We start from the raw sequence: 15,885 nt of genomic DNA on the forward strand, positions 1-15,885 counted from the left end.
TGCTTAACAGATCCACACAGCCTCTCTGTAGGAAAAACTAATTTTTCTCATCAGGGCAGCCCACCTGATCTTTGGGCAAGAGCAGTAAAACCCAACACCTGAAAGCTGAGCCTGACCCACTCCGACACCAACGAGGAGACAGCCCTGGGAAGAAACAGCAACTTCTCACCCTTCTGGGATTCCATCCAGGAATGCATGGGATGAATCAGGCCCCAGCACCTTTGCTGGCCAACCACCCCTGGTGGGAACGAGGGGAGGGGGGGCCTGGGCCCTGCACTTGGAGGCAGCTCCTGGGAGTGGGATGTGACTCAGCTTCCCCGGGACACAGAAACCAAAGCTGCACATCTCCACGCAATTCCCATTCCCAGACATTCCCCAAAGTGTCTGGAGGAGGGGTTTAGCTTGTTGAGCAGAAACTGGCAATTTGGCAATGTGCTATTTTTTTTTCCCTTTCCCAGAGGTTTCACCTGGGCTCCTCTCCAAGCTGAATAATCCCCCTCTGCCTCCCTTCTTTCCTGCCTGTGGATCCCTCTGCCCACTTCCCTCTCCATCCAGAGCCACTCAGCTCATCCTGGTGTGAATGTTATTTTGTCAGGTCTGTCACTGTAACACCTTAGGCAATAAACCCTCTGGAGGTGGGAGGAGATTCCCATCTTCCACTTTGGTGGCAGACGAAAGCTCTCCTTGCCCCAGCCCCCCTTCACCTGCTGGAATCTGTGTTGACAAAAACAGAGGAAGCAGGGATTTGTTCCTGGCACAGCCCACCTGCCCTCACCCTGGAGATGCTCCATACCCTCTGTTCCAGCAGCTCCAGAGCAGGGATGGCTCCCGAGGAAGCACCACCTCCACACTCCCTCCAGCAGCCTGCAGCCACCCAGCTTCTCTTGCTAATCCAGCCCCAAACATGTCTCTGGACCATGGCAGCTCACCAGCACAGGATTCAGCCTCACAATGCAGCTTGAAAGAGCTGCTGGACAAGGCACAGCTCCTGAAGGAGGTATCAGAGCCTGGCCCAGCTCACCCAGGACCCCCCTCCATGCTGCTCACTCCAGACTCAGCTGAATGCTCAGTCCCAGCTCCAGCACCCCAATGGCTCCCAAAGCCTCGGGATTTCCTCTCCCTGGTGGACTCAGTCAGGCCAGAGCTCTGTGGCTGCTGGAAAAAGCACCTCCAACAGCCAGAAGGTTTTGCACAGAAGTTGTCACAACCCTGGGTTTGCAGCTTCCAGCTGGGGAATGCTGGGCTTTAGCTCCAGATCAGCTTTCTCTAGACACAAGGATGGCAGAGAGAACCATTTGCCAAGCCTTGATCCAAACAGGAGGGGTTCCAGTGGGACACCTGGCTGCAGGACTCAGCTGATTGTTTCTGTGGCACACACCCAGTGCACAGAGGTGGAGCAGCCGCCTGGACCCCAACACAGCCAAAGTGAAGGGGGCTGTGAAACACCCCCACCAACCAACACCAGGGACACTTCTCCCAACTCATCTCCTTCCTACCACTCCCATCAGGGTCCCAGAGACCCCACACTTCTCAGCCTGTAACTGGGAGATGTGTTGGGAGTTCCAGAGGTGAGTCCCGAGCTGAGGTTTGTGTCCCGTGTGTGGTCACAGCCTCCTGCTCTGCACCTGCCCCGCGCTCAGGAGCAGCAGAGCCCCAGCCCACGGCAGGGCGGAGGAGGAGCACTGTCAGCTTTGCTGTCCACAGGAGGGGGTGGTGGGGAATTCCAGCCGTGGGGGCACTTGCGGAGGAAGGATTTGCAAAACCAGACAGCTACTCCAGCTTTAGACCCAGGGAAAATTGGTTATAGTACACACTGAAACGTCCAAGTGCCTCAGGGATGTGGAGCAGAGCAGCACTCCCAGGGATCAGCTCCAGCCAAGAAGGAGTTGACGCTTCCAGCTCTGTACCTTGTCCTAAACCCTTCCAACCAGTGCAGGAGATCTTGGAACCACCTGCCTGAGGTGAGCCAGGAGAGAAGCAAAGCAATCTGTGCCCCCTCCACAAACCCCACCAAGGCAGCCCCAGCACCAGCCCTGCCCCGGAGGCTCCCTCGCTGCGGGACTTTACCTCGGTTTGAGTGGCCCACGCTTGACGACACCGACGACTTTTGCTTCTGCCTCTTGACCGTCATCATCACCTGCTCCTGGACTCGCTGCTTGCCCGTGCCCTTGGTTTTCAGCTTGTGGTCCGAGGGCAGGGCCAGCGTGGAGCTGGCCTGGTCCTGGAAGCACTCGTAGGCCAGCGCCGTTTTCAGCGGGGAGTGGAGCATGGCTGGAGGCCGCGGGCGCGGGGCTGCACTCGGCTCGCACGGACAACACGGGGCCACCGAACACCGGCTCTGCTGGGCTTAGTCCCCCGAAGCCCTCCTTGCCATACGTCCCCTGGCCCAGGGTGTCTCAGGGCTGCTGCTCGCAGCTCGGCTCCCCGGCGTGTGAGCAGTCACACCCTCTGCCAGACTGGATATACAGCCCTGCCCGCACACACCCACGCCTCCCGCCAGCCCCGGCACCCCCGGGCCGCTGAGGGCCTGCCCGGCCCCGGGCCTGCCCCAGCCCCTGCCCAGCCCCGGGGCCGCGGCCGTGCCGGTGCCAGGGCGGGGGGCTCCAGGGCTGGGCACGGGCACTGAGAGAGGTCGGGCTGAGGCTCTGTGGGTCTGGGTGGGAAACGGTGCTCCCCGGGGCTGGAGCATCTCCCACACGGCTCCTCTAGGGCTCCAGTGTTTCCCTCAGCCCCAACTGCATCAGCCCTAAGAGATGGCCCTGCCTGCAGGAGCAATGCTGCCCACAGCGCCCGCTCAGAGCCCAACTCTGCAAGCACAGGCTGCAAATCCACCCCTGCAAGCCCTGGAGTGCAGGATTCCTGCAGGATTCCTACAGAACGCCGGCCCCAGGGGTCAAGGAGGGCCCTGACAGTCCCCTGGAGAGCCAGGGACATCCCCCCAGAGGGTGTCCCCTTGTCTGAGGGACAGGCCTGGGCAGAAATCAGGGCACTGTTGGGGCAATTTTTGCACACAGCTTGGGGTAGCAGGGAGGAAAAGAGGAAATTTAGCAAGAAGAGGAGATAAAATGGCTGTGCAAGAAATGACACGCCAGGCTATGAATGGCAGCAGAGAGTTCTCCCTCTGCCAAGCCACACTGCAGCAACTCGTTTGCAGAGAAGTGAGCACCTCGCTGCTGGTGTGACCAGTTTCAGGTCACAGCAAGTGCTGACAAAGCTCCTGCCAAGCCACAGGAGGCTGATACAGGAGAAGAGGAGCAGTCCCCATCAGGAGGGAGGCTGAGGAGAGGATGCCCAGGGTAGAGGCTTCCTGGGTGCTCCAGGATCAGGACCTGGGTGCTTGTGCCAACACTCAGAGGAGCAGAGCCCTTTGTGCTGCCAGATGGATCAGCTGGGAGAGAAAAGAATGTGTGGAGTTTCCCTCCAGTGAGAATCAGCAGTGCCCAGGGTCTGACCTGGTGCTTGCACTCCCATCCATCAGGTTTTGTGTTTCCCTGGTGGTTTGTGTCCACCTTTCATGCTTTGTAGGAACAAGAGCAGCATCAGAAAGCACAGAGCAGGCTCCTGGGAAAGATGAGCTTTGTGCACTGTCCTTTTCCATGCTCCAGGATGCTCCTCCCATGAAACCCAGGAGTAGAAAGCTGGGTTTTGTCAATATAACACAGGAGTAGAGCAACTAGAGGGTATTTATTTGCCTTTGGTCCTCCCTTCTCCCTATCTTCCCTGATACCTCACCAAGGGATGCAGAGGCTTTACCCTGCTCCATCACCCAACCAGCAGGACTTTTAGACTAGGCAAGGCCAGCCTGGAGGAGGGTGGGGGCTGCCCAGGACCGGGTGGGTGATGCCCAGTGGAATGAGTGGATGGGGTGAGTGGGTGCCCTCCTTTCCTGCTGCTCCCGAGCATTCCCCGAGTGGGGATCAGGCCGTGCTGTCCCAGTGCAGGCAGGAGCAGCACAGCAGCTGTGCCCGGCTGTTGTTTTCCCCTGCCCCACTTGTTTCTCCTGAAAGCTCGATATCGATGCCAAGCGGTGTTTTCGCAAATCAATGACAGGCTGTCAGCGTCAGGTGGCTCCTGCACAACAAAGTGCCAGCTCTCGCAAACCTGTAATGTCACTTGGCCCGGGGCGTGGAACAGCCCTGTCCCTGTCCCCGCGGGAGAGCCGCGTGTTTATCGCATCCCGTCACTGCGCGCTGGCATCTCCCGGTTTCATAACTCGCCCGAATTGCTGAGCTGGGCTGCGGAGCTGCGGACAGGGAGCTCAGGGAGGCTTTCAGGAAACAATGGTTTCTTGGGGCGAGTTCGCACCGTTTAGCCCAAGGGAGGGAATCTCCCGGGATTCTGCAACAGATTTCAAACCCGTATGTAGAAGAGCAAAAGATGCTTAAACGAAGGTTTGTATGGCAGTTCTGTGCGCACTGCGTTCTGGTATCGGGCTGGGGGTGTCCCTGAGCGGGGCACGGGAGCATCATCCCGGCCAGCCCAGCGCAGCCCCGGCAAAGCAGCAGCAGCAGAGCTGAACTGAGCTTTCATCCGCAGCGCCCCGAGCAAATTCCCTGTCTGCCTTTGTGTCTGGAGCTCTCGGGCACAGCGGGCAGGGCTGAAGGGACGCAGAGCCGTGCCGGATCGGGCTGCGGTGGGCAGGGCTCGGAGGGTCGATGCAGGCGGTGCCGCAGGACGCGGGGGCTCGGGGGGCTCGGGGGTCCCGGTTCTGCCCCACAGCGCTCGGCGAGGCCGTGACTCACCCTCCGCACCCACTGCGGGACACGCCCTGTGCATCTGGGCTCTTCAAAGCATTTTTGTGAGAGTTCCTGGGATTCCTGCCAGCTGCCTGATCGCAATCAAAGCGCTCGCTGGCCCAATGCTGCTCCCAGAGAGGCGCAGGATGCCTGTTCAAACTTGTCGGGCGCTCCTGAGCTGCAAGTGTCTGAGGCACGCTCGGATTCTGCTGGGGGAAGTCATTGTCCCCAGCCCTGGTGACAGAAGTCCCGCTGTTGGGGGTCACCTCAGCACCGGGGGTTGATCCTTCCTTCGGACAGGTGGTGGCCAGGAGGGACAGAGGTGCAGATGCTGGGGATTCTCGTATTTCCCAGGATTATGCTGTTTTCTGAGCAGTGACTCATCCCCGCCCCAGCACAGCTGAGATTTCCAGAGCCTGGCAGGGTTCTGCAGGAGGGAACCTGCTCTTCAGACTTGCACACCTTGGTTGCACTCTGCCTGCCTTGAAAGTGTCTCTTTTATGGGATCAGAAAGCACCATAGGAAGGGAGCAGATGGAGAGCTCAGACCCTACAGAGTAACAGGACACAGCTGGAAGAGAAAGTGGAGCTGCCATGGTGAGGAAAGCCAGGCTGAAGCCTGCTAAGGCTTGTGGCAAGGCTGTTCTTGAGCAAAACCTCCCCTCCACTCCTTGCACACCTGTGGCACTGAGAGGTTTTTGCGGTGGTGCTGTGGGAGGACAAGAAGGCAACAGTGCCAGGCAGGTCATGGGCTGGCCCTTGGCAAAGCAGGGACACTTCTCCAGCCCCAGAGATCTCCTGGTGTGCATGGAAGCTTGGAAAGAAAGGAAATCCCTGATTTCTCTCCAAAACAAAAGGATACATCAGGCAGAGCAGCTGCATCCAGCCAGCTGAAAGCCTGGGCTGCACAAGGGAGAGAAATGACCCAGGAACATCACTGAGGTGTTCCCTGACAGAAACGTGGAATGTGTGAGTTAGGAAGGGGCTGCCCCTCTGCCCAAAGCAGGGCTGAACCAAGGCAGCACCCAGCTGCTCCGGATGTTGTCCAGTGCAGGTTTGATGGAGATTCCACAGCCTCTCAGGCCTCTCTCCCAGTATTTGACTGTCCTCACGGTGAATTGTTTTTCAGGTATCTAAAAGGAATTTCCCATGTCCCAGTTTGTTCCCATTGCCTCTGCTCTCCCCATGCACCTCAGAAGGTGTGACTCCACCTTCACAGAATCCCAGAATGGATTGATTGCCTTGGAACTGACCTCAAAGCTCATCCTGTTCCACCCCCTGCCACAGGCAGGGACACCTTCCACTATCCCAGGTTGCTCCAGGCCCCATGCAGCCTGGCCCTGGTCAGGGATGGGGCAGCAGAGCAGTCCCTAATGATTTTAATGGAGTTACCTGTGCATTCCAACACGAGCAGATGCAGCGTCTGTAAAGCTCCTTGGTGCCACAGAGGGAGGAGCCTCCTCTGCACCCTTGGCAGCTTCCAGTGCCCAGCAGGAGCCTTGAGTTGGCAGAAATGGCAAAAAACCACAATTAAGTCCCCAAATCAGCTGTGTTTTGCTGTCAGACCCCTCAATCCCCCCCTCTCAAATTGGAGTTTGCAGTCCCCTGGAGTTGTGAGTTTGGAGTTTAAAATGGTTCTACTTGGCCAGTTGCATAATGTTCACTCCTGGTCTGTGCATGGAAGCCCTAAGTCTGTGGAGTTGTTGGTTAATTTGCTTAACCCCCCATTTTTCCCTTCTCAGGGAAGACCTCTGGTGCCAGAGAAAACCAAACCCAGCGCTGAGTGAGGAGGTGACTCCAGCCTGGAGAAGCAAAGGTTCCCCAAAAGTTCCTCAGAGATTCCCCAGAGGTTTCCTTGTCCCTCTGGGAAAGGCCCAGAGCCCCTCAGGGTGCTCTGGAAAAGGACAAGTGACACTGGGCAGCAGCTGCAACAGGGACAATTCCAACTGCCCATAGGGAAAAACCTTTTCCCATGGAGTTCTGCAGCCTTGGGATGGGATCTTCTCTGAGCACTCACCGGGGCAAGGACTGCAGTCACTGGAGCTGGCCTTGCACTGAGCCCTGCTGTGAACATGGCCTGGGGCTCAGGACCTCCCAGAGTCCTTCCAGCCTTCCCTGATTTCCCTGACCTGAAGGGCACTGACAGTTCCCACACGTGGAGCTCTGGGTCCTGCAGGAGACCCAGCAGAGGGAGATGTTCCCTGACAGTGACAATTCTCTCTTGGCCTTGGCAGCCTGGAGCTGAGTGTGGCCCAAGCACCACCTGCTCTCCCTGCCCCAGGACAGGGCTATGTGGGACATTCCTGCACAGATGATTTGATCAGTCTTCTCCATTCCAAACAGAGATGTGTGGCAGGAGGGCAGGGATGCACTCTGGAGCATCAGCCTCCTCCTCTTCTCCTTGGCTTTTGTGCCATGCTCAAACACCAGACCCTGCCTGAGGACCAAATGCCTTCTCTGCTCCTGGCTCCCCTTTGGATTTGCCATGGAGTGTCACCAGCTCCCTCTGCAGCGCCTGAGGCTGCTGGGATGTGGAGCAGGAGCTCAGCCAAGCACCTGGGAGGTGGAATATCCCTAAAGAAGGGCCCAGGGGAGGTGACACCGGCTCTGCCCCGAGCTGCTCCAGCCAGGGGTGAGAGCCTGGCCAGGCTGTCCCAGCCTGGGGTATCTGTGCTCACTCCCTGCAGCATGGAGCCACAGGGACAGGGGCTGCACTGGCAGTGCTCAGCTTCCCAGAGCAGCCCAACCTCCCCTCACACACAGAAACAGCATGGCAGGAGTTCAGCCTGGGGCTTCAGCACATTTCCAGTCCAGAGGGAATTTTGCAAGGCCACACCTGGCAAAATCAGCACCAATTGTGCAGGGATGACTTGGATGCTTGGACACCCCCTTGGATGTCCTTGCTTGTCTCTAGCACTGTTCCCTGATGATGTTTCAGGTTCCAGGTCATAAATTCTCTTGGAAAATCTGTGTTTTCCTGAAGTCTGAAAGCGAACATGTGGATAATTTTTCCACCTTGCAAAGCCAATCCAGGACAGACTGTTCCTGGAAAGCACGAATGAAACAGAGAACCTCTGCAGGCCATGCTGGTTGGCCTCAAATGTGATCTCTAATCTCTGGTGCTGGGTTTCAGCATTAAAATAAAATATACCCTTCAGTAATGGTGTCAGTAGCATGATTTGCATAAAGCTATGGAGTGGTTCAGAGTAGTTTTTATTTAACAGGGTTTCAATGGTTATTTAGAAAACAGAATGAGTTTCCAGGTTATCCTGTTCATCCTTTCCTACTGGAATTGTTATCACCAAAGTCCTTCCCTGCAACCCTCAGTGGGTGCCAAGGGAGTAAATAAAACCTGGGAGAAGAAGCTCTGCCCCACACTTGGCATCCAGTGCCATCTTCATCCCCTCCTCCTTGGGTTTGCCCCCAGCACCACAGGACCCCTGGGCCTCAGGAGTGGGGAGGGCTGGAGGATGAGAGCCATGGGTCAGCCCTGCTGTGTGTGTTCCACCTTGTGAGTGACCCCAGAGAGTTCTGCCACAGCCCTTGGCATCCAGAGCCTTCCTTGGAGGAAGTCTGGTGCTGCTCAGTTGGTCCTGGAAGTAACCTGGGACAGTCTGTGCTCTCTTCTCAGCCATCTCTTCTCCTCATTTTCCCAGGGTTCCTCAAAGCAGCAGAGGCTCCTCAGGGATTGCAGTGGGATTCCACAGGATGCACATAGGGGGAGGATGGTCCCCATCAGCACAGCCTGCTGCACCCATCCCAGGGAGGAATCAGGTGCTGCCCAGGAACCAGAGCCTTGCCAAGGTGGGTGGAGAGTCCTGGGGCAGCTGCTTTTGCAGAGGAGGGGATGATCATGGACTCAGTGATACTGCTCTGCCATGGCCTGTCCTGGTGGGCAGCAGTGCCGGGCAGCGCTGGGGCCAGGGCACCACGGGCATGGGGCCCAAGGTCGGCATCTGGCAAGGACTGACCGGTGCTGGCAGTGGCACCAAAATCTTCCTGGAATTCAGGAGGGCAGGAGGCCAAGCCTGGAGATGGCATCACTGCAAAGCTGTGATCCTAAAGCTCGGCTCCTCCCTGTGACAGGACAAACAGGGCAGTGCCACTTGGCAGCCTGTCGTGGGGACACAGCCCTGCTGAGGGGCTGGCACGTCCCCATGGCAGCCACAGCACCCCAGGCCTGAGGGGGTCCAGCACAGGGCACGTGTCTGACCCAGGCACTCAGAGCAGCCTCCCCCCTGAGCTCCCAGCAGGGCTCATTCCAAGGGAAGCTCTTGCAGCCACCCTGGGTAATGGGGCCCCAAGAACAGGCTGCACCCCCTGACTGTTCCTCCTTGCACCACGTCCTCCCACATGTCCTCTCTGAGGATGTCACACCCTGCCACGGAGGTGGCACCAGCACCAAGTCAGTCCCTGGGACAGGGCCAGCTCCAGGGATCCTGAGCTGGGCCTTCTCTGCAGGACCCTGGGCTCCATCTGGGTCTTTGCTTCCAGGCTCAAACTCCACCTCAGGCTTTGCTCTTGGGCTGCTGGGCTGGGTCTGTAGCAAGGAGGGGCTCTGCCAGCAATGTCCCCAGGTGAGCCTGTGATATTATCTCCTTGAGCCAGGTCTTAGGAGCTCTTGGAAGAATATATCACACCCAAGATAGCTCAGCTACCTCAGATGTCATAAAATCAGCAGGGTGGCTTCTGTGGCAGTGTTGGAAACAGAAAAGTTTTAATAAAAGGCAAAATAACAAAGTTCTTTACAGAAAACCCAAGCCAGAGCAAGAGGGTAAAACACCTCACAAAAGTGATTAGTTCCTTTGTTCTCTTCTTTTTCTAGTAAATTGCTTAGGAGGAACCTTTTAGCTCCTGTCCAATTGGCTATCCTGAAGTTTGAGGTGAAGTCCCCAAGGTCCTATGAGGTGTCTTTTTACCTAATTGAGGAGAGAAACTTCTGGGCTTTTTTTTCCCTTTTAAGGAGACAATGGATAATTTGGTCACTCCCTCAACAGGAGGCACATTCCTACAAGTCTGGGTGTGAACATCTCCCCCCAGAGCAGCTCCTTCCCAGAACTGGGACAGAGACAGAGCAGGGGCAGCTCCCCCTGGCCAGGGCACAGCCTGGGCAGAGAGGACTGGGAAGAGATGGGAGAGAGCAGCAGCTCCTTGACCTGCTCTGGAGAGGCTTCTCAAGTGAGATGGGGACACAAGGAGATGGAAACTGGGTGGGTTGGTCTTGTCCTGGAGGGGAAGCAGAGATCCTTCCTGCTCCATCATCATCCTCCCCTCCCAGGGCACCTCCCTGGGGCCTGCCCTTCCCTGGCACCTGCATGACCAGTCCTGGTGCCTGTTTCCAGTGTGACCTGCTGACCACGTCCCTTTTCCCTGCTGACCACGTCCCTTTTTCCCTGCTGACCAAGTCCCTTTTCCCAGTTCAGAGTTGTGATGCTCTTGCTCATCAGAGGTGGGACCTGTTTGTCAGGGGATGTCCAAGGACATCCAGAGGGGACAATCTGTGTCCTCAGCCGTGATGGAGCTGAGTCAGGAGCTGCTGTCAGGCCCCTGCACTGAACTACAAGGGCCACCCTGTTCTGCCTGGTGTCCCCCTGTCCCCTCCATGTGCCATTTGCCACCAACAGGGGAGCCGGGACTTGAGCCCATGGAGGTCCAGCTGGCAAGGACAAGGGCTTGGCCTGCCCTGCAGCCCCAGGGTGGTCAGGACTGGAGAACAGGAGACAAAGGAAAGGCTGGGAGAGCTGGGTTTCTCAGATTGGAAAAGTGAAATTTTGGAGAGATCTTTCAGCTCTCTGCAGCCAATTAACAGGAGTTGACAGAGAGGCCATGGAGAGGCCATGGAGAAACCCCAAGGGCTGGAGCCCCTCTGCTCTGGAGTCAGGCTGGGAGAGATGGGGATGCAGACCTGGAGAAGAGAAGGCTCCACCTTAGAGCTGCTTTCCCAATGCCTAAAGGGTCTCCAAGAGAGCTGGAGAGGGATGTGGGACAGGGGCCTGGAGGAACAGGACCATTCTCAAGGGGAAGGGCTTCCACTACCAGAGGATTAGAGGGGAAAGTGGGAAAGAATTGTTCCCTGTGAGGGTGGGGAGGCCCTGGCACAGGTTGCTGCTTAGGGGTGGCTGAAAAGGAAATCTCACATTGCTTCTGTAGACGGAAGTGCCTCGTGCTCCTCCTGTAATCACACCAGGCTGACATTTTTCCAATGAGGGCTCTGGAGGTGGTTTCAGGAGTGATTGAGTAGCAGCTGTCCTGACTGGGCTTTAATCTCTGATTTAACTTGATTGGATAAAATACAATAAAATTTAGAGCCTTCTGGGCAGAAATGGGGTTTAACACAAGTTTCCCAGACACTTCTACTCCATATTCCACTTGAGGCCTCATGTCCTGGGCATTTCCTGCCCTTGTGGGGAACTGAACAAGAGAAGAAAGAGCCCCTTGCTGCAGCCCAGCAGCAGCTTTGGGAGGAGGGAGCCTCCTTGGGAAGAGAAACTTCTTGTCCTTGGCACAGCACATGGCATCCAAAGCATTTGCCCTGGCTGTGGGAAAGCAAAGAGGACAAATGTGCAACTAGGACACTTGTTCAACATGGGCCAGGATGAGAATTCCTGTGCCAGTGGCTGGGACAAGGAAACACTGGCCAAGGGGACCCCCACCCCTGGGTGTCCTGAGGTTCTGCCTGATCAGCAACATTGGAAAAGTCATCACAACAGGAGGCACAGAGACTGATCTAGAGTCCATGGGTCATCCATCATCCATCCATGGATGGGCTCCCAGCTATCCTGCTTTGGACACCCCTCCTCAGAGCAGGTTGTGTCCACAGATCCTGTTCTCAGACCCTTGTGGTGGCCTGTGACACAATTATTGTTCTCAGAGGGGTTTTTCCTGTGTCAGAAATAGCTGGAGGGAAGGTGAGGTGGCTTTTATAGCACAAGCCCCAGGCTTTGTCCTGGAGAGAGCTGGGTGGAACAGCTCAGAAAAAGCTGGGGAGGGAGCTGGTGATGGAGGAGCCTGGGCTGGAGCTGCTCCCTGAACCCTCCCTGCAGCACAGGGACAGCAGGACAGGGCTGTCACACACTCAAGGCACCCACACAGGATCCAGTGGGGGACAGGTTTCTCCAAGGCCCACAGAAACCCAAAAGCCCAAGAGAGCTGCTGAAACGGCCTGGGCAGCACCAGAGCCCCTTCCCTGAGTGCCTGGCTATTCCCACAGGGAACAGGAGTGTCCCAAGGGTGCTCCCAGAGTTTCACAGGCAGTGTTCCCCCTGGGCAGGAGGCTGCACCTGAACTCTCCCTGTCCTGGATACTTGGGAGGCTTCATGGGGAGAACAGTTCCTGGGCTCTTCCTATCCCTGAAAAGTGGGGAAAAGGAGCTGCTGATGATTTGGGGTAGGTGTCTTTTACCCATGGAGCTGCTGCTCTGGAGCCTTTCAGGAGGGGTCACAGTATCCTGCACTGGGGCAGGGAAAAGACCCAGAGACCTTCTGTGCTTCCCTCCCAGCCTGGGCCATTCAAATCCTGCCCTTCCTCAAGCCCCATGAGTTCCCTCTGGCGCCAGGACAGCAGCCCCTCCCAGCAGCAGAGAGGGGGTGCCAGGGGAGCTCTGCACTCTGCCCTGGGACCAGTTTGGATGTGCCAGCCATGCCTGAGGTCCCTGCTGGCTCCTCACGTGTGCCCAGGGCTCAGCTCTCAGGGCAGGGAGGAATGCTCAGGGGCCAGGTCAGTGCTGCCCACAGCTCCCAGAACTATCAGGGTGGGACTGACTCACGTTTGGGATGTGCTAAAGGCAATGAGCTGTTCTCTGGACACTTCTCCAGAGCTGGCACAGGGAGGTGGTGCAGCCCTGCTGAGCCAGGTGCCCTCTGCTCAGCCTGGCTCCCTTTGGACAAGGCTCCAGGAGCTGTGAGTTCCTGGCTGGACGAGTTCTAAAATCCAGCTCTCAGCTCCTTCTCTCAAACACGTGTCCCTGTAATAGAGGAGTTTATCCTCTGCTGGAATGAAGCAACTCAACCCTCCCCTTGCATTGCTGAGCCTTTCAAGCATCCTTTGATAAGCAGTGTGAGTGCAGCTCCCTGGGCATTGCCACATCTGCTGGCGTGCTCTGCCCTGCCAAAGCCGAGCTCCCGGTGGTTATAAATTAGCGCCACGCTGGGCTTTCATCTGCTCCCGAGCAGGGGCGGGGGCAGAGGCCACGCCAGGGCAGAGCAGCAGGGCGTGGGCAGGGGAGAGGCAGCGCCTGCAGGGGAGCGGAGCCCCGCAGCCCCTGCCATCCTGCAGCAGGAGGGAGCTGAGCTTGGGGCACAGGAACAGCAGAGAAACCTGGGGCTCCCTGGGCAGGGACAGCAGCAGGAGCAGCACCAGCACCAGGCAAAGAGGGAGGAGAACACAGGGAAGGGGCTGGAGGGGAAGTCATGTGAGAAGTGACCGAGGGCACTTGGTTTGTTCAGCTGGAGAAAAAGAGCTGAGGTCGAACCTCAGCAGGGACTGATGCTCTGATCTCTGCTCTCTGTGAGCAGGGACAGGACCCCAGGGACAGGCTGGAGCTGTGCCAGGGCAGGGTGAGGCTGGAGATAGGGAAAGGTTCTTCCCCCAGAGTGTGCTGGCACTGCCCAGGCTCCCCAGGGAATGGGCACAGCCCCGAGGCTGCCAGAGCTCCAGGAGTGTTTGGGCAGCGCTGCCAGGGATGCCCAGGGTGGGATTGTTGGGGGGTCTGTGCAGGGCAGGGGTTGGGCTGGATGGTCCCTGTGGATCAATTCCAGCTCAGGGGATTCTGTGATTCTCTGAGGCAGCACCATCCCATCAAAGGGACCACACAGAGGGCAGGTGGCTGTACACGGACAAAGAGGGAAGAAAGGCAGAGCTGTGGGCACAGGAAAAAAGATGCTGCACAGGCCATCATGTCTGGAACCTCCAGCTACTCCAAGGCCATCCTGGAGGGGATGGAATTGCCCGGGCTGGAGCTTTGGGCCAGGTCACAGCAAGGCTTCCCTGCAAAGGAGCGAGGAAATGAGAGGGAATGTCATGTGCAGGGTAACAGAACTTCCCAGGTCAGAGCCTCTGGGTCTGTCATGCAAATCTGCATCTGCTGCAGAGGCTGAGCCTGCCCAGGGCAAGGAGGAGCCCGAGCCACTGGAGGGATGAAGGAAACCAGTGTGAGCCACTGCAGCAATGGCACTTTGCTGCTCACAGTGGTTATGTGCATGTTTCATTTCATAGACTCCCACAATGGTTTGGGTTGGAAGGGACCTTAAATTCATCCCATTCCATGACAGGGACACCTTCCACTAGCCCAGGCTGCTCCAAGCCCTGTCCAACCTGGCCTTGGACACCTCCAGAGATGGGGCAGCCACAGCTGCTCTGGGCACCCTGTGCCAGGGCCTGCCCACCCTCACAGCCAAGAATTCCTTCCCAATATCCCATCTAACCCTGTCCTCTGGCAGTGGGAAGCCATTCCCCCTGGTCCTGTCCTTCCAGACCCTTGTCCCAAGTCCCTCTTCAGCTCTCTTGGAGCCCCTTTAGGTGCTGGAAGAGGCTTTAAGGTTCTCCCCAAAGCCTTCCTTTCTCCAGGCCGGATAGCTCCAATTTCAGCATGTTCCTTTCTCTCTGAGTTTTCAGATACCTCTGCCCCCTGGGCAGACCCCCAGCCCTCTGTCAGTGCCAGGGTTGGGCACACACTGAGAAACCTCAAAAGTGCCTTTACAGAGCAAAGCCAGCAGCTGAGGTGCCCAGATGTGGAGATGGTTTCCTCATCAAACAGCTCCTTGTGTGTAACAGGATCTTCTCCATGGATCAAGGTGCCTCCCAAGGCTGCTGTCAGAGCAGCACACACAGCATCACCTTCACTGAACTGGGGCTGCCCTTCTGCATCCCTGGATACAAGAGCTCCATCAGGCACAGCAGGGGTTGGTTTAATCCCACACTGTGGCCCCCAGGCTGTGCTCCATGGGGATCCCCACATGGGGGATCCAGCCCCCACTGCATTCTCCAGACATGGCCTCAGCAGGGCAGGGCAGGGCTGGGCAGGGCAGGGCTGGCACCACCCTACTGCGTGGCATTGATTTCCCTTCCATGTCATCAGCCCCAGAATTAAGATTAGCAGGAAATGGTGGTCTTGTAGACACCTCCATGCAGCTCTGCTCATGGCTGACAGATACACCTCAGGGCTGGACAAGCTCCTTCATCCAGACACATTCCCTGCAGGAAAAGTGTCGTGGGTGGAAAGGGCCCTGGGAGCTGCAGCTCTGCACCCACTGCCCAAATCTTGAGAGTTTCAGCTGAGCTGGGCCCTGCTGTGCTCCCACCACAGCTGAGCCACTGCTGGGACACTGCAGAGGGTTTGGGGACACCCCACACTTGTCCAGGTCTTGTTGCCTTCAGTGCCAATGGCAGCACCTCCAGCTGGAGCCTTCAGCCAGGTCATGTGAGCTGTCAGTGTCCCCTCCAGCCTCCACAGAGCCCCTTTCCTGTGCAGGGAACAGAGCCCAGCTCTGGGGTTCACACCAGGACCCCCAGCCAGGGGGCACAGGGAAGGCACCCACACCCCCATGGCATCCAAACCCACAGGAGCAGAGAACAAAGACTTGGGGTAACAGCAGAGCTTCCCCCCTTGGGAGCTTCATCCCTGCACAAGGAGGGCTCCAGGAGGGGATGGCAGCCAGTGCAGATCCAGGGCCAAGGGTCAGAGAGAGGCTCCATCGTGTCCCCATCTTGTTCCCTGCCCATCCTGCCCAGGTGTGCCCATTTCCTGTCACTGCCCATGAACAAACTGAGCATGAAACCCCTGACCCTGCAGAGGGAGTGCTCCAAACCCTGCCCCCAACAAGCCATGGAGCAACCCAAGAGCCCTCTGGGGTCCCATTCTTCCTGCCCAGGATGGCCACATCCCAAAGCAGCCCCCTCCAGCACATACCATCCCTCCCTGGCCAGACATTTCCAGTGTGGATGTTACAGGACACGGGCTGGGATTCCCCCTAAGGAACAGACAGTGCTGTACAATCTGTGCCAAATTCATCCCTCTCGTGTGGCCTAAGCAGCTGGCCCAGGACTGCTCAGGGCTCTGCTGGCACCAGTGGTATTTAATGTCTTCACCAACGGCACAGGGAGGGATCCCTCAGCAGCCTTGCAGCTGCCAGGGCACCTCAGGTTTACAGCTT

At 57.4% G+C, this 15,885-nt stretch overlaps 1 protein-coding gene across 1 annotated transcript in view; it reads right to left on the reverse strand.

Moving 5' to 3' along the window:
* The window catches only part of PKP1 (plakophilin 1), a 50,227-nt gene extending 47,820 nt beyond the window's left edge, over positions 1-2,407 (reverse strand). The window contains exon 1 of the mRNA XM_059487864.1: positions 2,068-2,407. Within this exon, the coding sequence (XP_059343847.1) occupies positions 2,068-2,269 (202 nt within the window). The 5' untranslated portion in view covers positions 2,270-2,407. The remainder of the gene's footprint in view (positions 1-2,067) is intronic.
* Between the last annotated feature and the right edge of the window lie 13,478 nt (positions 2,408-15,885).

The sequence above is a fragment of the Ammospiza nelsoni genome, chromosome 23, assembly GCF_027579445.1.
Source record: "Ammospiza nelsoni isolate bAmmNel1 chromosome 23, bAmmNel1.pri, whole genome shotgun sequence".
NCBI classification, from domain to species: Eukaryota; Metazoa; Chordata; class Aves; order Passeriformes; family Passerellidae; genus Ammospiza; species Ammospiza nelsoni.